Source organism: Corvus hawaiiensis, chromosome 1 (genome assembly GCF_020740725.1).
Source record: "Corvus hawaiiensis isolate bCorHaw1 chromosome 1, bCorHaw1.pri.cur, whole genome shotgun sequence".
NCBI lineage: Eukaryota > Metazoa > Chordata > Aves > Passeriformes > Corvidae > Corvus > Corvus hawaiiensis.
In genome coordinates this window covers 66,011,439-66,033,080 of record NC_063213.1, presented here as the reverse complement: position 1 = coordinate 66,033,080, position 21,642 = coordinate 66,011,439, and the positions used below count along the sequence as shown (strand labels likewise).

Below are 21,642 nucleotides of genomic sequence, written 5' to 3'. Positions count from 1 at the left end.
AACGGTGTCTCCAAGGAATGATCTAACCTGCTTACCCTAAGACAGGGTTGGCAAAGTCATTTCTGACAGCAACTAGCATTTCTTGACAGAACATATACATACATGTTCTCACCCTAATAAAAAGATACAATATATATCATATATGATGTATATGTGTTTCTACACACACACACACACACACACACACACAAAATCTACTTGTGCTTTTCTTTCTGTCAGAAAGCTTTTCTCACTGTCTTGGTAAAGTCTCTCCTCTTTAAATTTGAAAACTCATTCATTTTGTCTTTGCATCTTCCTTCTGAAGAATTGAAGACTTAACTTCTCTGCCTTCAGTTTCCTTTTGTTTAGATTAGATACTTAATTTATCCTCTTTCTACTCTTTCTCTGAATATCTTCCAATTTGCCCACATATCTCATGGAGAGCAGCAGTGAAACTTGACCAAAATGTTCCTGTTGACATCCAGTAATGGTGAGTACAGCAGAAGGCTTTCGTCACAGACCTCTCTTGCTGTCTGTCTGTTCCAGCACAACATTTGCTTTTTTGCAAGAGTGCGATATTGTTGATGCTTATCTAGCTTATTGTGTGCTGTAACCTCTAGCTCTCTTCCACAGAACTCCTGCCTAACTGGGAGAGTGCAAGTTGGGCAGTAGGTGAAAGATAGAAACCTGGTTGTGAGGCAGGCCTGGAATAGTGAAGTAGAAAAAGGGGTAACAGTGGCTTAGAGGAAAACTACCTGATTAAATACCTGAGTAAATATTTCACTGAAAAAAAAGGACAAAACATTGAATATTTTTTCGACAGTTACTGAAGCAGATGCTGAAGGGATTTTGGCATAAAATGTGCTGAAGTTCAGTTTGGGTATCAAGGTTATAAAGTGTTTGAGGCTAGGAGATTGCCAAAGAAATGTTTTGCTTGTATATGCAAGACAGTGTTCTTAATAGTATTAACACTAACATTTGCCTGCTTGCTCTGGTGCCTGCTGAAGTCTGTCACTATGCAGCCCAAGCTGCTTTTCTGTGTTACTTTTTCATCCTCCTTGTGGAAAAAAATTCAGTTCAAGTGATATTTGTATAAAGCACTAGATAAATTCAGTTGGGTTTGTGTGTATGCATTTTCTTGTAACAATAGTAATTTTGTATGTTTTGGGAAGTGGTACTTTAGGCTTCTGTGTGGTCTTTTTATCCCACATATGGAATAGCAGTGTTGCCTTGCAGTGTCCAGAGTGGGGACCTATGCAGAGCAAGTCCCATGATGCTTTTGGTTATTTAGAATGTTCTACACATGCACAGTGAGTTTTTTCTTCCTGGAAAGAGGGGAAATCCTCACTCATTGAAACAATTTGTCTTCCACATTGGACCAAAAAAACATAGGTTTTTGTAGTGGGCTAAAATCCTGCAAAATTTCAGCACTGTATTTTTTCCAGTAATCCCAAGATTGTTTGTTCAGCTGCTTTCACTCAGTGTAGCATTTAATGAGAGTATTTATAAAAAAGAGAGGTGGTTAAGGCATGGAACTTTTTTTAAAGTTCTTTGACATATACTTGTTCTTTCGTACTCCTTTCCACATTGTGTGTGTGTAAAGGAGTGTGTGCGAGGCACTCCCAGGAGGGATGTCAGCAGTTTGTGCTCCTGAGTCAGCAGAAGTTGCTGGAAAAAGGACAGAAGTGCAGTAACTGCTGCGGAGAATGCCGCGCTTCGCGTTGTGTTGTCTGATCCCGATTATGGGTCTTAAGCCCCTACTGACAGCTGCAATCCCCTTGTTTATGAATCTGTTTCTAAATGCTTTCTTTCGGAGAGTCACGCAGCTATGACTGCACCCTGGTTCGTTTCGACATTTCCGCATTAGCCTGAAGGGAACTCTCTAAAACCTGCTACCCCACGCTGCTTCCATCCTCAGCGTGAAAGGGGATGGTTTCATAGTCCTGTGCAAGGACCGGAGGCTGGGGTGGATTTGGGAGCCAGGAGGGAAGGGCGCTCCATGGTGGCTGCAAAATCATGTCGTCAAATATCAGCTATATTCCTTTGTAATTTCTGATCCAACTATTACTGACTTGGCCAAGGACTGGGTTGAAATAATATGGGACTCTGGGAACTTCATATCCCATTAGATCCTTCACCTTGGGCTACTTCGAACCAGAATGGCAAAAATTGAATTGAAATATATTGTTCAATTCTGTGTATCTTTTCCACACATGATGTGGTCTGGGTTAGGGGGTTGGGGTTGCTTTTTTTGTTTTGTTTTGTGTTTTTAGGTAGCTAACCATGTGAATCCACAAAGTAATGCGCTTTATACTCCTACTTTGCTTCTGTCCTTGAGCATGTGCATTGCTACAAAGGGACAATCACCTGTGGAATTGACCTGTGCTTCATCTTTCAAGGCCCATGCATTGGTGACTACATTATTTGTTGTTTAGCATGTTCTGTGATCAGTGCTAAGATTTGAGTTGCACAGTTCACAGAAATGCTGAGTAACTACTGTTTCCATGTTTCCATGTTATTTTGTTCTAAATAATTCAAAAAGATCCTTATACAAAGCTGTGGGCGCTCTCCTGCATAATTAATACTACAACAAAACCATGGCAGCATTAAAACGAATAGTCAAAAAGGAGCCCTGCCTGTCTGCTACCTACAGAGAAAATTCTGTCCTACTTTTTATTGCTCTGGAAAGGTCTCTACACCACCAGTTTAAAATAGATAGCTTTTGCTAAAGTCCCTCAATTGGAATTTAAGGAAGGGTAAAAAGAGCAGGAGCAAAGAGCTGACATGCCCCTGGAGAGCTCAACAGAAAGAGCAGTGGATGCAAAGTGAAATCAAATCTCTGCTCTCAGGAAGGTGGGATCTATGTCCATTGGTTTTCATAAAGGTACAGTAGGGTTTGAGCCATGGGTGGAGGTGGGTGCAATAAGGCAAGTCTTGGGGTCACCCTGGCGAGTTAGCCACCAACTTTTCCTGAATTTTTTTGTAAAAGAACCCAACATAGGCTCACAATTGTGGCTGAATTACGATTTTTTTTTTTGATTGGTACACAAAATACTTTTGATGCTGGAAGTTAAGTTGAAAGCTAACAATGATTCCTTTGTAGCAGTCCCTTTTGAAATAGACAGTCCTGTATCTATAAGAAAACACTATGCGGAGGGATAAATTCTGCTTTCAAGGCTGTATTTTATATATAAATGTCTTATGAATCTTTTTTAAACAATATATATTAACAGGAATATTTACATAAGAAAAGGAAATAGGATTTTAAACTATTACATAGAATATGTAAGTATCCCTGTCCTTGCTTGATTTTTTTTTCTTCAAATAATCAGCAGCCTTTGGCATTTCACACCCTTCTTACAGTAATTTTCAGTAATTTCTTCTTGAGTGCTGATACTTGGTTCTGTCTTTAGCTATTTACTACTAAAGTTTCTCTGAAAGCTTTTACATCCATATCCACTGGTGTGAAACTGCTTGGCTGCATTTTTTAAGTCCCCATCTTACTTAATTCCTATCACAACATTTCCTCAACTATGTCACCTTTTTTTGGTTGGTTGGTTTTTGGTTGGGGCTTTTTTTTGTTGTTTTTTTTTAATAGAAAACCACTGGTGTTCTCAGCTGTGGCTGTGCTGCCATATCCAGCAGCCTCATGGCAGGCTGTGACCTGATAAGAAGCACTTTCCCAGGCTGGTCTGAGAACACCAGTAGTGGTGCTGGTTGCCTCTCCTGAGCCAAGTTTAGCACCAAGCACAAGGGGAACACCCAGGCTGTGCGAACGCCACCGCCTCAGGCCCATCACAGGCTGCATTGCCTCATGTCATGCAGTGCTGTTGTTGGTTATAAAAGGCATCCATGCTGTCATGTTGGCAGCCTACCAGACCTGTCTTCTTCCAGCTGAGCCTCAAGGCTTATTGTATCAGAGCTCAAGAGAGACATGCCTGCCTTATCTGTGTGCTGGTGGTGTCAGTCAGATGGGTGATGTGGGTAACTGGCCACTCTTGATCACTTATTTTGTGCCTGATTTAAGGGCCGCAGTAGATCCTAGTTCAGAGGAGTGATGCATGTGGGCAATGGGGTTGAAACCTCAGCCTGATGACAGCGAGAAGAGGTACTGTTTGCTGAGTCCCCACAGTTGGAACCATGACAGTGATACACCAAGAACTTGTAATGAATCCTGTGAGTCATCCATCACTGCTTGACATGTCCATTTCCTATACCTTAGTGCTCAGGGGGAGCCCAATCACTACCTGCAGCGACTCCTTCCTTCTTCACCTTCATTTTCCACCCCTGTGTAGTCTGGGCAGGCAAGACACTTGTTGAAGGAAAGAACCTTGATTTGGACCAAAAGTAGAAATCCATGCTGGTGAAACAGCATTAGCATAGAGTGAGAGCCAGTCTGTTGTCATCTTCCATGAAGTAACTGCAAAGTGTCATAAATACGTGCAGTTCTGATTGTCACTGCAGAACATGCTGTGTGACAGACAGTCTTGCTTAGAGGTCTGTATCTTAGGGATTGTGTTGAGTCATACAGTTGATAATCTAAATGTAAATAATAGTTGATGCATGTAAAAATTTGAATTTCATTAGGTGGAGGTTTTTAGACTTGAACAAATGAATTATTTTTTTCATGTAATGCTGTAACTTGCTTACTAGCTTTGGCAAGGAGTTTTTCCCCTGATACAGAGATAGCAGATACTAATAAGCAAGCAGACAAGGTTATGCAGCAAGGGGGTATTTTAATCATCTTTGTTTTGCAGCAGACAGGCCGGAGTGAGGTACCTCTTAGAAACAATCTACTTCACTGATACTTTGCTTCAACAGATTGACATCATCTCAGGAAAGAAAATAACTGTTTGCTATTCCTGTCATAGACTTCTTTCAATCACTGCGACAGATGTTCCAAGCATGTTGTTCCTCTGTTAGGTTTCTTTAGTAGTAAAAATACTGCAGTCTAAATATAGTTTAAATTGGTTGAGGAACCTTGTTTGAATATGATTCAAAATCGTGTTATACGTGGTTTAAATCAGAGCGCAACAGGACAAAACCATTGGAAAGTCTAGTTAAGATAATTTCAAACCCAGGTAGGAATTTTTATTCAATCATATTTAAAGTGAAGTGCTGTCTTTTTCTAATATATCTTGCAATCCGATTTAGGATGAACCTGGATAACAATGAACTTCCCTCCCCCTGCTCATTATTTGGAATTACCTTGGATAAAAAATGGGACAAATACTTAGTTAAAGAGTCCTCATTTCCTGTATCTGCAGTGTTGTCTTTTGTGCCAGCTGAATGTTCTACATCAGGAATATACAGATTTTATCATCCTTTTTTTTCAATGAAACCGAGTTTCGCGTTCAGGAACAGTTGAGGTGGCTGAGATTAGAGAACCAGTACACATGCACAAGGTACCTATTATTCCTTTGGGGACTTTGGAAGCTGAGAAGGCTGCTGCCCTTATGACCCCCCCCCCCCCCCCCCTTTCCTCTAATAGTGAGTTCCAGTTCAAAGCTCTTCTCTGTCATCTTTCCTGCTCATTCACTTCTGGAGGCCACTGGGAGAGCTAACAGGATGATGCAGGCTGAGTTCTGCTGGTGGTAAATAGCTCCTCCTTTTTATTCTCCCACTCATTTTGTACCTAGGTGATTGGTTGCTACTCACGTGGCCCGCTTTTTGAGACCACTGGGTTGGGAGTACAGCTTCCTGCCTGGAACTGGGTCATGGTGGTGTGACAGTAACTCCACTGGTGTGTGTCCCTTCCAAGCGCGATTCCAGTCAGTGACGTTGATTGGGGGAATGCTTGTTTTGATACTGGCTGGCTGACGCTTTCTGCTCCCTCTTTCTGACACGTATACAGATGAAGTTGCTAAATTGCGTTGTCTGGGACAAGGTGCTCTTTCGTTTCCAAAAATGATGAGTAAAGAAACAAAGTTCAAGGTTTATTTCGTCACTTGGACTTTTACTGCAGTGATAGAGACTGGGAGTTCAGCTTTAGAAAATGGAGAGTAAATGGAGTTTGTAATCTATTCTTGTTTCACTGCTAGTTAACTTTATTTAATAGATTGGTAAAATAATCCTCCAAGAAGGAAGTAAATGTAGGGAGATACAGGTGCAACGACCTCCAGTGCCCAATGACACCGGAAACAGTTAGCATCCCTCATTTTGTGCCTGTTTTGTGGGGGAGGAGAGAGAAGCTCATGTGGTAATCACAAGCTGCCAGGTCATTGCAAGTAATCTGGTGCCAGCAGTAACACTCTCTTCAAGGTCCTGCTTCTGTGGGAAACCTCACTGGTGGTTAACTTGAGCATCCAATTTTGAGCCTTCACAGAGGAGAGTGATTCATGTATGCTTTGTCTTGAAGCCATTTGGGCCCTGCTATGATCTCACATAAGGAGACATTTTCTTCTAGGTTTGGTTTACAAATTTGGAGCTGGGATCACTCACATCGATCTTTTTCTTTGGTTTCGAGCTTCTTTCTGAAGCAGTGAAGGTTGTTGTTGCTTACTTACTAATTTCTTCATCATATTTGTATTGATTTAGTGCCCATATGTATTTAAGCTGTGAGAACAGTGAGAAAGACTTTGAACATCTAATTTTTCCCCTTTTTTATTCTTGTAATTAAACAGAAATTCTATAGCATTCCCCCAAGGAGTAACTTTGTAAAGTTCATGGCTAATTTCACTATCCATGGACAGCTGTACTTTTTGGGCTTTTTTGGCAGCATGGTCATGGCCTTCTCTTAATTGTTTCTATGACAATTTTTTATTTGGTTTGGCTTATAATGAAAGAATGAAAGGGTTCTTCAGCATTCAAAGAGGCTGCCTAGGGAAGTGGTTGAGTCACCATCCCTGGAAGTATTTAAAAGATGTGTATACATGGCACTTAGGCACATAGTTCAGTGGTGGACTTGTCAGCACCATGTTAGCAGTTGGACTCAATGATCTTAAAGGTATTTCTAACCTAAATGATTAAATGGTTCTAAGATCCAACCTACTACTTCGAGTTTGCTTTCCTGTTTGAAGGGCTGAGTGAGGCACATCAGGACAGTTGCAGTATCTGAGTTTCAAACGTCATCTCTTTTGTCCAGCTTCCATACCAAGTATAGCAGCATGGTGAGACCTTTAGTTCTTGAAAGGTAGATTGGTTATTTAGGGACAGACATTTGAGATTATTCTTTATTTCTTTGTCCTTATTTATTTATAACAACAAGGTTTCTAGGAAGAAGATACAGCCTTTAGCTCAGGATTTAGTACAGCAAATTACTGCAAGTGAGAAGAAGTTAAGTTTCTTGGAGGTGAATGTAGCAGAAGTGTTCCTGCCTGCCTGTAGCATTTAGATATACCTAGAAAGAATGGGAAACACCCTGACCTTAAAGTAACCTTCTGCCCTTGTACTTTGCCACCTGTCTCAAGACCTGCAATAGAAGATTTGACTGCTTCTCATAGGCTCTTCTACCTAGGTTGTCTCCCAGAAAGGAAAAAAGAAGAGTTATATAACAGCATTTTCCTCAAAAACTCTGTTATAGAATTCAACCAAAACCCTGATTTTAGCTCCAGTAGAAGTCTAAAGCTGGCACAAACTGGTTTTCCAAGGTCCCTTTTTCTGTGTTTATAAAGAAAGTAAATGAACCAATAGTTTAATATGTGGGGTAGAATATTCCTAAATGGCAGCAAGGAGAGTGGTTCTTGGTAAGAGCCACAACCACCGATTCACTACTTGGTGAGCTTTCCTCCTCCATCAGGGGATACAATTTGTCAGAAATCACCAGTGGAGAGCTTGGAGGAGAGGAGAGGAAATGCACTGTGATACAGAAACAGAACCCGTTTCAGATATGATACCTTCCTGTTGAACATTAATGAACTGCAGCGGTTGTATGTAAGGTTTGTGGCTCGTTACATATGCTTAGCTTGCCAAAAGTTTCTTGGGGCATTAAGGGCAGGCAGTGTCATTTGTGCAAAAGGCAGAGCTCTCAGCCTGTGGATGTAACACTGACCTTACTTGAACTGATAAATAGCTGTCTTATCCATGACCTTTAATAGCTGAAATGCGTACACCATCTACAGACTTTTTCAGGTTTGCTTCAAAAGAGATCGGTGGATAAAGCATATGTGTGTATGTATGCACTGCTTTGTGTGATCCTTTCTGGCTTGTAACAGCACATCAAGGGAATTCCAGAGTTTAGGAGTAGCAGAGCAATCACTTTTCCGTGTGCTCTTTCTTCCTCATGAGAGGTGTTCATTCATAGGGATGCACGGTTGATCTTAAAGAAAAAAAAATAAAACACGACAGAATGTAATGTTGGGCTTTATCCTCCTAATGTAAAATAAGACTTACCTTCTGTTTGCATTCTCTGGTTTAATTTGAAAGAAGACAGAGACAATATTAAAATATAATGAGGGCAATTCATTTTGTGCTTCACAGTGGCTCAGATTTAGAAGAAAAAAACCCCACCTTAATCAGCACAGTACTTAAGGGCTCCCTGTAAGAAGGTTGTGCTTAACCTTCAGCAAACGCTTATGGGCTGCCCTGAATAATAATGGGTTTAAGCACATGCTTAAGTGTTTTCCTGAAGGAAGACCTAAGCATCTTCTCAAGTGTTAGATTACGGCTTCATTTACCTTATTCATAAATCCCAGCATCAGAAGCAAACTTTTCTTTCATCTCTTGGCAGATATTTGAGTGTATAGATTTTTCCACCTCCGTTTGCCCTGCTTTCTGTGGCTCTCTTGCTGCAATCTGATCAGCCCAGGCTGACCTTCAGGGGTGCTCCACATGGTTCGGGAGCCTGCCCGCATGGCTCCGATTGCACGATCAAAGTCCATACCTTGCCTTTCATCTGCCGGCTCTCTGCCCTTCCCAGGGTTATTAATTTGAAGAACTCAAAGGCGCAACCCTTTTCTGCTGCGCCTGTTCCCGGGGAAGTAGGAATGGGAATTGGCGGGTTGTCCAACGGCTTGGCTTTGGTCAGTTTTCCATGGTGGGAGATGGGACTGGAGCGGGTTAAATCTGCACCAGCTGTTTCTTGGTTGGCTGTCGGAAATGCAAGGAAAAAAAAACAGGAGAGGAAAAAAACCCCCACCAAACCAACCCTACAAAAAATATGGGAGGAGGGGAAAAAAGAAAAAAAAAAGAAGGGGGGAAGGCGAAAACAAGAAGAAAGAGGGGAAAACAAAATAAAGAAGGCAGGAAATGGGAAGAAAAAAGGGGAGAAGGAAAAAGAGGAAATAGGGGTGCAAAGGGATAAAAATTTTAAAAGAGTAAACAAGAAAAAGGGAAAAAAGAAATGAAAAAGGGGGAAGTAAAACAAAAAATGGAAAAAAGAAAAGAGAAAAAAGGACAAGAACGAAAAAATGGAGAAAAGCGGAGAAAGAAAAAAAAAAAATCACAGGAAAAAGGGAGAAAAGAGAAAAAAAGGAAGAAAAGAAGGGGGGGAAGGGAAAGGAAAAAACAGGGGCTGGGGGAAGCGCGCAGCCGAGCAGCGCCCACAGGGGCCGGCGAGAGCCCCAGGCCGCAGCCCCGGCCCGAGGCCGCTGCGGGCGCTCCGCGGGGGCCCGGCCTTGCGCGGGGCCGGGCGCGCGCCTCTTGCGTAAGCGGCGGCCCCGCCGCCCTCCCGGTGGTGGCGTTGCCATGGCGAGATAGCGGGGGAGGATTCCTGGGATCCGTAAGCCGGGGGAGAAGGACAGATTACGTTTTAACCCGGCACTCCGCGGCACCTAACGTGATGTGGCAGGGTCGCCCAGGTGTCCCGGGAGGGTGACCCGGCGGGCAGCCCCGGGCTGTTGCAGGCATCGTTTTAAATAAAATAAAGCTGGGGGGGGGGGGTGGCTCTCTGGGTAAGAGGATTAGATGCGTTCGCATGGGGGCCAGGATGAGAAAAATACCGCAAGGCTTGAGGGAGGTGGGATTGAGGAATTGGCCTCGATGGAAACGGGAGGCATCCTTCTTTATGAACATTGCTAGTGCCTGCTGAGAACTGCCTGGCAGGTGCTGGAAGGCGATTCTTTTCATCTGCATATTTTATTATCACATTTAGTTGTCAGTATTTTAATCGTAAGATGTGCACATAAACACACCCTGAGAATCTCTAAGCAGTGAGTCCAAGTACCAGCCCTATGCTGATACCGAGCCTAGATCAAATAATTGACAGATGTCTTTTACATGAATGGAAGGAATGACGGGAGAAGGCATCAGTGTCTGCTTGGGTAAGTTTCTTTTCCGTTATCTTTAATCATTATTAGTGTTTTTGCACCGTCTCTTCCTTAGTGTCAGAATGGGAGCAGTCAACTCTGGTGGGGTCTTCTTGTGCTTTTGATCTTCTCGCTACTCTTTGCCTGCTGGAATTCCTAGAAGCAGGTGAGAATTTATTGAACCCTTTTGCTGTGGGCTCTTCTTTTTTGCTGCGAGGATGTCATTAGTGCAGGCAAAAACTTTATAAATTCTGATGTTTGATTTTAAGTTTGGAAAAGATGATGTCTGGTCTAGAATAGAGTACAAAAAATACTGGTCTGCAAATTACGGTGTTGTAAACACATTTTTTAAGAGAGCAGACCCTACCTGTGTTAATAATAATATTCATTGCCAGGAAACAGATGGGGGGGGGGGGGGAAATCTTAAGTGAATTTGACATTCTTAAACAGTTTTACAGCAGTGGGATAAGAAATGTAAGAGAGAACACTACTGGGAAATGAGCTTGCGTTACACCCACAGAGCATTTACTGTACATTAGTTATAACCCTGTTGTTTTTGTTGCCTGCAATTAATTGAGTAATTTCTTCCATGACTGAAACTGCAGGTTAAGCATGTTTGCTTTGAAAGCCAGTCTTCTGAATCGAGACGGCTTTTGCACTTACCATATATTAACAAGCTCTTGCAAAGTACATTTTGTGTGCTATGGTTATGAATTCCTGAAAGGTATCGGTGGGGGTTAATTCACTGTTACATAAACAGCCAATAACAGCTTCCGATTGCACTGGAATTGCTCTAAAATAGTTATTAGCTTCAAGGCTATTATGGGCAAAAAGGCATTCCACTTTTGCAAATATTATTTCTATGAAAAAAACAGAAATGGACTACAAGAACTCTAAAGCATTGAAGTGAGGACACTGCGGCTATAAATAGGCAAAGCTCTAGTGTAGCTTTACCACTGGGTTTTACAACTCTGACAAGGCCTTTACCTCCCAGTCCTACTTGGAAACCAACAAAATCTCAACCAAACTAGTTTTCCAGAAGCTGAGCATTTATTGTATGAAGACATTTGAGAAGAGCATCATTGCTTTAGTTAGCAAAACCTGCCTGCTACCTGTGTGCACGCATGCTGATATTCTGAAAAAGAAGAAGTCAGAGCTGGCATCGCAAATAGCCAAGTCTTAGAGCTGTACTGAACTGTGGGAGCACAGGGGCAGCGTGGGGAGCCAGAAGCTGGAATTTATTGCAGCAGGGTTATGCAGCAGTTCAACTCACTCCAGGCGGTGCAGGAAGGAGCTGAGAATCAGTTTCTGAGCTCCCTGGCCAGGAAGCAGGGGTGCCTGGAGGGTGGAAGATATGCCTGCAACCATTTCGGGTGCCTTCTGATTTTGAAACTTCGCATGGGGAATTTGCTAGATACTTTTGTTGTTGGACTGTTTATTTAACAAAGCAGGCCTGGTACCTGTTGAAGCAGCCTGCAAAATTGGCTCTGTCCTCTCTGGCCATGAGCAGTAGTTGTTTGCTCAGAGAACTGGAAGTGTTTGGATATGAGAACTTTGCTTGCATTTAGACATCCTCAGTTGCCCCCAAACTAGCTTACACCTTTTCAGGAACTGGAAATACTGCTTCTGCTGCATTTCTAGAAGTAAAAGAGTACAGCAAGGGGTTTTATGCGTAATTCAGTTGGTTTTTGCATATGACTGTTCATACTGACAGCTGCTTTCCAAAAGATGAAGTAACTTTATGTTTTGATTGTTTCAGCTATAGGAATTGACCCCTGTTTATTTTAAATGCAGTATTGTTCTGCATCACCAGCAGTTACTTATTTAGGTGTCTGAGGGAAACACATGACTTGGCATTAGCCTTTCTTTTCCTCCCATCTCCCCTGACCCCAAAGTAGTTCAGCCTGAAACTTGAAAAGTCAATCACAGTTACCTTGGCAAAATTATAAACAAATTAAGATGGATGAAGCCTGACCTTAAAATTATTTCAGATAGGCTGAGCACATGCAGCCGAGAGCATTAATTGCTGCTGTTTTCGCAGCTACCTTTGGCAGTGTAGGGTTTCCGTAAATAATTCCTCCTTGAAGGAAGTGAGACATGCCATGTCATCTATTTCACTTCTGAAGCCTTTCTGAAATTCCCTGGATTTATGACTTGTGTTAATTGATGTTGTGTAGATAAGTCTTTCAGGTATTTTCATTTGCCTGACATGGGACTAGTCCATCTCTGTATTTTTATTTTGGTATATGTATGTTTGTCATACATATAACAAAATTACATGTTTGTGCACTGTTTAAAAATGGCAGACCCTTACTACAGTCAATATAGTTTTAATGGAATTAATGACATTTTAAATTAAGAAGAATTTTTGCTCATTTGTCTGTTATGTACCATGATTTGCTTACAAACCCCAGCAGTGCTGATGGCCCTGGAGACAATAGATGTCAGGACATGGCACTTACTGGAGGATCAGCTGTTAATGTTGCTTCATCCAGTCCTGCTTGTGTTGTGAAAAGACCTTTAGGAGGTGCTTATAGCTCAACCATGGAATTTATTTAGAGAGAGATTTCAGAAGAACGCCAAGCACAAATCTTCCCATATTTTCAAGGGTTTTTTGTGATATTAAATCTGATGGTGCACATTTTTGTAGTGTATTTTACCTCAACATTTGCAAGTTATCTTTCATCCAGAAAATTGGTAGTACAGGGAGATTGAGAAGCATGGATAAGGCTTTTGAATCTTAATGAAGCTAGCCCAGCCAGAGGGGAAGTGTCAGGTGGGAGGCAGAGCTGTCCTTAAAGAACCAAGTGGGTTTCTTTTGGTGTGGTCTAAGTGTCCATTTGAGATACTGTACAGGTTTACCATAGTATTTCAGTCTTTACTTGTTTGGGCTTTCTATGTTATAAAGTATATGTTTGTAAACCACTTCATACTGAACACAGTAAGATTTCATTCTGGTTGAACATCCATGCTTTATTATATGTCTTTATCATCATTGCAAGATAATATCAGGGCTTTATTACTTAATAATAAGTTTTATCTTTAAAGATCATTTTCTAAAAGATTGAAATGGGTTGTTACCTCACCTAGGAGTTATGAGTATGATTGTTGGGAGCACCTGAGAGTTGAGTTAGATGAATGCTGTTTTAATTGGCAGAAGATTACCAGTTTCTGTGGGAAAATTAATTAGTTAAAACCCATCACCAAGGCCTTTTGAAAATTCTTAACTGTATTATGAAGATTATTGATTTTGAAGTTAATGACTACAAGTTGGAAGAAGAGGCTACTTTCTAAGTACCCCAATTTTGCATTGTCCATACAATAATAGGTTTACACTGTATTTAGGAGACGCATACAAAAGCCAGTTGTGTTTTTGCAAAAGAGTTTTAGCAGGAGCTTTGTGTGGGCCCACTCTGAGACAATCTAATAGGGTCTGATTTTCAGAAAGTTCCTTGCTGAAAACTATGCTGGTTTAGGAGAACTGTGGTTGTGCACTTTGACTCGTTAGCTGTTTTTGAAGTCTCTGGTCTCAGTAGTTAGTACTACCTGTCAGAATGTGTAAGGGCAGGAGGAGTTTGTGACCACCCTTGGATGCAATAATAATACACGATGAGAAACTGGCACAGGTTGCCCGGAGAAGCTCTGGATGCCCCATCCTTGGAAGTGTCCAAGGCCAGGTTGAATGAGGCTTTAAGCAGCCTGGTCTAGTGGAAGGTTTCCCTGCCTGTGGCAGGGGGATTGGAACTAGATGATCTTTAAGATCCCTTCCAACCCAAACCATTCCATGATTCTATAAAATAGCAGCAAAAAGCTGCCTTTAAATTTTTGTGTGTCATTGGAAAGGGCACCGGTAAATGAGAAGATATGGTCAGGAGGGCAGGCAAGGGGTTAATTTTAGAGTATGTTCTATGTAAGTAGTTGGCAATAAAGTGTCTAAATACCTCTGTAAGACTTCATGTGTGCAGCCACTATGTTCCTTAGGAATATAATTATCTTTCCAATAAATTCTTGGAGCGTGGAAATGTTGTTTTATGGACTGCAACTATAAAGTACACAGGAAGGTTGTGTTGGGCGTTGGTACCAAACTCACATATCCCCTGACAAGTTCCTAAACCAGAGACCAGACTTCCCCTCACTAAGAAATTCCCTGTGATGTTTCACCCTCACCTCTCCATCATCATCCCACACATTCTCTTCTGCCTTCCTATCACTGAGCTATGTGGTCAAAAACAAGAATCCCCTTCCCTTTTCCTGCTTGCTTTAAAAGCAGGAATTTTGAGCTTCTGGTAGGTGACTTGCTGCCTGCTTTTTTTACTGCTCTGGGCCTGGACATTTTCCAAGGCAGTCAGTCCTCACTTTCATCTACACCCTGGGATTCCACAGGTGCGATGGAGAAGTGAACCTTTGTGTGAGATTTGGCTGGTTTGCAGTCTCTTGCCACAGGGGAATGGAAGTAATAACAAGGGAGTTCCCACAGATAGGTGGATGTTGTGGGGTTGTGCCAGGAAGTTTTGGTTTCCTAATAAAATTGAAAGACGAATTTCTGGTTCTCTTAAAATCCTTGGGGACTTTATAGTCAGCCTGTCTGAATTTTGGTGAAGAGTCAAATGCTTACCTGAGACTGGAGCATGGGCTTGGAGAAGGCATTTCAGCTTCGTCTAATTTATTCCCTGTGAGATATTCACCTGTGTGTGCCTGTGTACTGCTGTAAGCGATGGGTGGAGAGATAACAAAGAAAAAGCCCTGCATTTTGACATCCATAATTGTAGCTTTACAATGGCTACGATGTTGTTAGTGCAAAAAGCAAAACATAGCCCTATTGAAATTGCTTAAAACAGGTGTATTTTCAGAAGGAGTCCCCTGAACAGTAGTAAATTTGTTCACAGATTAGAATAAGCAATAGATATTAAATCCCCTTCTAATAAGTGTGTGCCAAGCCATTCCTTGTGGGTATGTCAGATGACCTTCAGAGTAGATTTATACTGTACTCAAACATCTACAATTAAAGCTCATTGAAATTAGATTCATAGGACATAGTTTACATTATTTTTAGAAGTGTACCTTTGTTTTCCTTTATAATTTGTATTTAATGGGAAAAAAACCAACAAAAATTAAAATGTTAGAAAACTCAAAACTTGTCATAGTTCTATAGTTTTTCAGTTTTTCTGAAATTAAAATGTGTGTTAAATCAGAGATTCACTGTTACATGTTTTAAAGACTTTGCACTGAATTTCAGTTTTCAAAGTCTGCATGGCTTCTAGTTTAAATTAATAAAAAACTTGAAGGAAAGCTTTGGTCAAATGTTTTTTTAGGTTTTTTGTTGTTTTTTTTTAGGAAAGATGAAACTGGTCATTCCAGAAAATATTTTGTAATGTAGAACTTGCTGAAGCTCATCCTTTCCACAAATACCTTAGATTTTGGTAGTGAATTTTGTGTCAGAATTTTTTTTTGTTTTGGCAGATTCCCTCTGGCAGCATCTTTTTTTCATCTCCTTTGGAACTTACAGTTCCAAGGGAAGATAGGTGTCAGCCACCATATACTATAGCCAAACAATGTGTCTTTTCGTAATATTAGAATGGGAGAAATGGCCAGTCGATCATTAAAGAAAATTGAATTTAGGATTTCAAAATGCTGGAATATCTTAGTAAGAGTCCCAGTACTGACTCTGGTGTTAGGAAGACTCCATGTGCCTTAACAGTACATTTCCCAACCATGATGTGTTTCAATTTATTTTGCTCTGATTTTATGGATATACATTACTTGTTTTGGGGATAAATGTGAGGATAATGTGCCATATAATGCATTTTAGTCTCCAGTTGACATTTATTGTCAACCTGTTTTCTTAAAACCTAGTTTTTATAGGGGGAATTTTAAAGGAGAGCATGTGGATTGATATGCTTGATCTGCTTCTTGCTACGCAGGATTTGTGGTATGATACTTAAAGCCCCTTTGATAATACAGCACAGAGATTCTTATTGGCCTGCACAAGGTATTCCCAAAACGTGTTTGCTAGTGTGGTTTAGTGCAGCCTTCAGGTTTTCCTTGGCATTATGCCTTGAGGAAGCTTTACTGTTGCACTGTTTGTTTTCAAATGTTGCTTCTTAAATATAAATCAGATGTGATATAAAGCAAAAATTTGGAAATTAGCATGGCCAGCCATCTCAAATCTGAGCTAGAAATGAAATATTACAAATTAAATTTTGGTTTGCTCCAAGCCCTGTTGAACTGTATGAGACAGGAGGTATCATTTCCTGCCGTGTATCTTCAGCAATCAGCAGTGTAACAGCGGACTGATTGGTTATTTACTTTTTAATTTCTCTCCCATAGATCTTATGTCAACAGCATTCAAGCAGAGTATAGCATGGTTATTTTTACTGTGTCTTTATTGGTTGCATAGATTAAAGCATGAACAGTTTTATGAAGGTTGCATTTTTACATCCTGACAACTTCATATTTGCCCTTGTCCCTATTAAAACATTTAATTTCTCTCAGACAGCTTAACCTTTTTCTTCTACTTCAAATAATGACGAGGACAAATATTTGTCAACATCCTTTCAACTCGATGCATTCACAGCTCCATCAGTATCTTGAGTGTCTGGAAAAGTGTTTCTGACCCTTCCTGTAGCCAAGGTGGTGGCCAGATGTGGGAATGCCCCTCTCTGCTTCCATCTCTGCAGCAGTCCTGGTGGTGATGTGCAGCCCAGGCATCACCACCAGCCCTGAGGGCCACCTGGGGAGCTTACCTTACTACCCCACTCTCCCAAAGTCCTAGGTTGCTGGGGGAGCATGGCAAAGAGCAGGCTGCAGGTTGGGTATGTTTCGCATCTTCATTTCTCCTAAGGTATTGTTCCAGACATCTGAGCTGTAATCAGGTGTAACATAGTAACAAAGCAAGCAGATTCTACAGTACCTCCAAACCCTGTATAGTGGAGTTCCACCATTTTGCTTTGGATAAAATGATTAAAAATAGTGTTTGAGGGAAAGAATGAACATCACCTGAACAGACACAGTGACTTTGTCAGGATGTGTAGGGCTTTGAGCAGAGATACAGGTTCTGGGAATCTGTAATGTTTGTGAAATAGAATCAGTATTTTTTAAGAGTATGAGTGAGTTAAACTTCTTGGGAGAAAGGGACTAAGTATTTTTTTCCCTTTTATATGTGCTGGGCACACTGCTCGGTAAATATGGTCCTAATCCTTCACTAGCAGACTGTGATATGAACACCAGTGATTTCCCCTTGTCTCCGTCAGACCTGTGTGATTAAAAACCTACATGTGTGATTAAAATCCTACATCAGCACTGGAATGATTTGGATTCCTTCATGCTTTCAACTATTCAGGCTGTCAGTAAAAAAGGCCTATTTCTACCGACATGTGATCAGAGATTTCGGCCGCACTCTGCCTGGCACAGACCGACGGATGATGGATGTGACTGGTACCTACACAGAATGTTCCTGCTGTGTCTTTTCCTGAATGTGTGCCCAAAGGGAAGCTTTCCACGGTTTTTGAATGGCCTTTAGCTGAAGAGTTGTTTAGGAGGGAGAAGGTATTTTAAGGAAACTGTGGCAGATACGAATCCTGGTAATAAGGCTCTTATGGCCTATGCAGTGCTGCATGGCAGATTTTGATTTCACTGATGGCCTTTCAAATGCAGAGTTAGATTTTCTACATGTTACTGCAGCTGAGCAATTGCAGATACCTCCCCACAGAAGGCCTCATTGCCTTTTCATGAGCAAATACTCCCTTATTTGTTCATATCCTGCTCTTTCTCTTTCAAAATGACTTGAAGTGTTTAATTTAGGAAGAACACAGTCAAGTATTTTTTGCTGTGAGATGGCAGAATGGGTGTTTGTTCCTGGTGGTGGGGCTTGCTGGTGTAGGTGTCTTCTGTGGCTTTGGTAAGAATGTTCAGCAGATACTTAATGACCTTCTGTGGGAGGGAAAAAGGTGCACAGGTGAAAATGGAGGAGGTTCTTGTGAATGTCGAGGTCTCTTGCAAGTCTGGAGCTCAGCCTACGTTCCAGTACGTAGGGAGAGAGTTGTGCTGCCAAGAAATTAATGTCTCCTTTACTGGGATACTGAGGGTCTCAGTGCACCACATTCAGAGCGCTTCTGTGGCTTCGCTTACAGACCTAGGTTTGAAAAAACAAAACTGTTCCAGCTGGAAAGGAAGTATTTTTCTTTAAAAAAAAAAAGCGTTGGAGTACCTTGGGTGTGTTGGGTAATTGTGTACTCAAGAAACGCACTTAAATAAGTGAAGACACTCCTGTAACCCTCGCCTGCCAGGAAGGCAGGCGCTGCAGAAGATCCACTCATCGCAGAGGAACTCCAGTAGGTGCAAAAGGGGAGGAGAGCCTTTGTTCTTTGTGCTGTATTTATTCACAAAGAGAAGTTGTCTTTGGCATGTCTGCTTGGCACCAGAGGATTCCCGTTTTTTATCCTGCGGAGCTGCTTTTTCTTGTCGGTGTTGCGGGTAGGTTTCCTTTCCTAACGCGGAAGGGGAGAGGTGGCTATTTTCCATAGTTCATCACAAGGTTTCACTCCTGCTGGTTGAAAGAGCCCAGCAAAGCACCTTCTGGAGGCAGAGTAGGAGTCAGAAGCAAAGTCCTGGGCAGCAGCTCTGGTGGATTCCATTCCAGTGCTGTGTGATGAGAGAGGGGAAGAATATAGGAGGATGTAGAGGTGGCGTGCAGCAGGGCACAGTTTGCAGGATATCGGTCTGGGTTCCCGAGTTCAGTAAGGAAAACCCACATAGATGGGGAGGGACTTTATACGAGGGCATTAGTGATAGGACAAGGGGTAATGACTTTAAACTGAAAGAGGGTGGATTTAGATTAGATATAAGGAAGAAATTCTTTACTGCGAGGGTGGTGAGACACTGGAACAGGTTGCCCAGAGAGGTGTTAAATGCGCCATCCGTGGAAATAAAGGTCAGGTTGGATGGGGCTCTGAGCAAGCTGGTCTCTTTAAGATGTCCCTTCTCATTGCAGGGGATGGGATTAGGTAACCTTTGAAGGTCCCTTCCAGCCCAAACTATTCTATGATTCTGGCACATGCTCAGTAAATATGGTCCTAGTCCTTCACTAGCAGACTATGATACGAACACCAGTGATTTCCAGATCTACATCTCACGATTAACAGTTTGTGTTTAGAGGAGTTCTAAAGCAAGGACACTTTCTGGGCAAAACTAGGCTATACTGTATTTACCAAGTAAGCACATTTTCCATTAATGTAGTTTATAAAACGTACAAACAGGCCTTAGTGTTTGCTTACATTGCTTACGGTACAAATGTCAAATTTAAATGCATGTGAAACTTTATTTCATATGTTTATTTCTGATGTAATTTGATTTTACTGTGAAAACATTTCAGGAGTTAAGTTTGAGATGTGTGACAGAACAGCAAAGATATTTAATACTTAGCTTAATTTAGAAAAATGACCTTTCAGAGAAAAAAACTGTGCTTGTCAAAAATATACTGATGAATTAATTTCTAGTGATGCCAGTGTGATAGTTGACTTTTGAGAGCAACCTTATAGATAATAAGTTTTACTTTTATCTTAGATCTGTCTGATTGTAGTGCCTCTTGCAAATCAAGTCCCTTTACTGACTTCTATGGTTATAAATACATAGCAAAATTTGGAAGCAAAAAAGAGCAACCAGAAAAAAAACCCAAAAAGCAACAAAACAAAAACAACAATAAAAGAAAAAACCCAAAAAATTAAACCAAATCAGAACAATGCAAATCTGACTGACCAGTGTGGATGGATACTTGGGATTTTAGATGACATTGCAGTCGTAAGATCAGTACCCCGTTCCACCACCACCACCTCCCCACTCCCCATGCCTAAAACACCCTTGTAATACTATCTAGAAATACCATAATTGTAATCAGTTTTTAAATGTCCCTAATAGAAATGTGGTAATAATGCTGTCTTAAAAAATACTAACTTTGTTTCCACAGACTGTGTCAATGACTTTTATTTTGTAAAAATCTGCAAAGAATTTGAAAACAACTTTAGTACTTCTTGTAGGTTTCTGACTGCTTAAATTGATTTATGTTTAGAACCTAATCTTGCTCACTTTGACAAAGCTGGCAACTTCAGCGGGTTTATTTGTGCAGATAGAGTGAGAAAGATTCAGCTTTTGATATAAATACTTTAGCTTTCTGGTTTCTGAGAACTGTTTTCTTACAGTTAATTATGCATTCTTAAAAATGTGTACATTCATAGGCATATGTAGAGGGAGAGATGGCAGCTTAGTTTGCAAAATATTGAGCTTCGTTTTGCCTATCAGTGTTTTTAATTTTAGTCAGAACAATCTCCAAAATGTTAAGATAGATCAAGAGTTAGAAGTCATGTCACATATATTGTCACATGTAGCATCATATACTGTATATGCATAGCTATTACTGGAACATGAGTATGTTTCAAAACATTGTTTTAAAAGTTTTTGCTGGGTTGGTTCAAAGTGGTCCTTTGAGGTTCATTTGTGGAGGGATAGATGTCAAAACAGGAGGTTTCTGTTCTTGTGGGCCATGGGAGGCTGTCAGGTAGAGGGGAGTGTGTGGGAGATGACTCAGCATGGATGGGCTGGGGAATGGGTTTGTGAAAGCTAAAAGCATTGCAAAATAAAAATTCCTTTCTATGCTTGAATTATATTAATTGCAATGGTTTTAAATGAAGTGATGCCAACTTGAAATAGCTTACAAGTTTAAGAGTCTGTATTGTTTAAAAGAAATACTGAAGGGTCAGTGATCAGGTGTGCTTCTGACTAGAACTGAAGTGTTAGTATCAGTAAACAAGAGAACATGAACTCAGCAGTCTAAAAGTTTGCAATTTGGGTGAAAAGCAACCATAAAAATGCATGGTAAAACCACATGGGTTTAGCCTAATCATTAAATTTTAGCAGTGTTTTGATTTTCTTGTGTAGAAATGTCACCTTAGTTACTTGGGTTAGTATCAAGTTTGCTGAAAATACATTTAGCTGCAAGCTGCTCTTGAAAATAGAAACTCCCCTCTTGCTGTTCGATCGCTGTGGTTGTGATGGAGTCGGTGAGCAGCAGTCATTGTCGTGTTTTGGTGGTTACACTGAGGTCACTCCCAGCTAGGCTTGGCTGAGCATTTTTGGTAATGTTGCAAGTATACTCCAGCTTTGCAGCGGCAAACTTACTGTAATTCTGTGGTGATCTCCTTTTGGGTGGTAGCTTCTTAGAATAGCTTTAGTTATTGTTGGAACAGTGGCAAGTTTAAAGGGTATTGCATGCATGTAATGGTATTTCATCTCAACCAAAACAAAGGATGTCAGTTTCTAAAGCAACCAGAATAATTTTTAACTCTTTCCTCAGTTCTTTAAAACAAACGCAGAGTGATTCGTCAGCATCCTGTCTCAAAGTGACTCCTGCAAAGTGTTTCTGAGGGATAATAACAAGGGGTTCAGTGGACAATTTTGCAAGAACCAGCTGTGGACCATTTTATTTTGT

The 21,642-nt window shown here is 41.0% G+C and overlaps 1 protein-coding gene and 1 long non-coding RNA gene across 8 annotated transcripts in view; one reads left to right on the top strand and one right to left on the bottom strand.

Annotated features, from left to right (window-relative positions):
* Positions 1 to 21,642, top strand: part of HIVEP1 (HIVEP zinc finger 1) — a 128,798-nt gene that overhangs the window by 31,566 nt on the left and 75,590 nt on the right. For 2 of the 7 annotated variants that reach the window (XM_048309085.1, XM_048309027.1), the window contains exon 1: positions 18,551 to 18,635. The exons of 4 other annotated variants lie outside the window; for them this stretch is intronic. In XM_048309085.1, the coding sequence (XP_048165042.1) occupies positions 18,566 to 18,635 (70 nt within the window). In that variant the 5' untranslated portion in view covers positions 18,551 to 18,565. Of the gene's footprint in view, positions 1 to 9,838; positions 10,179 to 18,550; positions 18,636 to 21,642 lie in introns of those variants that run through there. One more of the 7 variants, XM_048309075.1, reaches the window with a different exon arrangement.
* Positions 7,138 to 9,090, bottom strand: LOC125328454. The gene is made up of 2 exons (XR_007204724.1): positions 8,595 to 9,090; positions 7,138 to 8,236 (listed from the first exon to the last, which is right to left on the bottom strand). It is a non-coding gene; the product is annotated as an uncharacterized LOC125328454 (long non-coding RNA).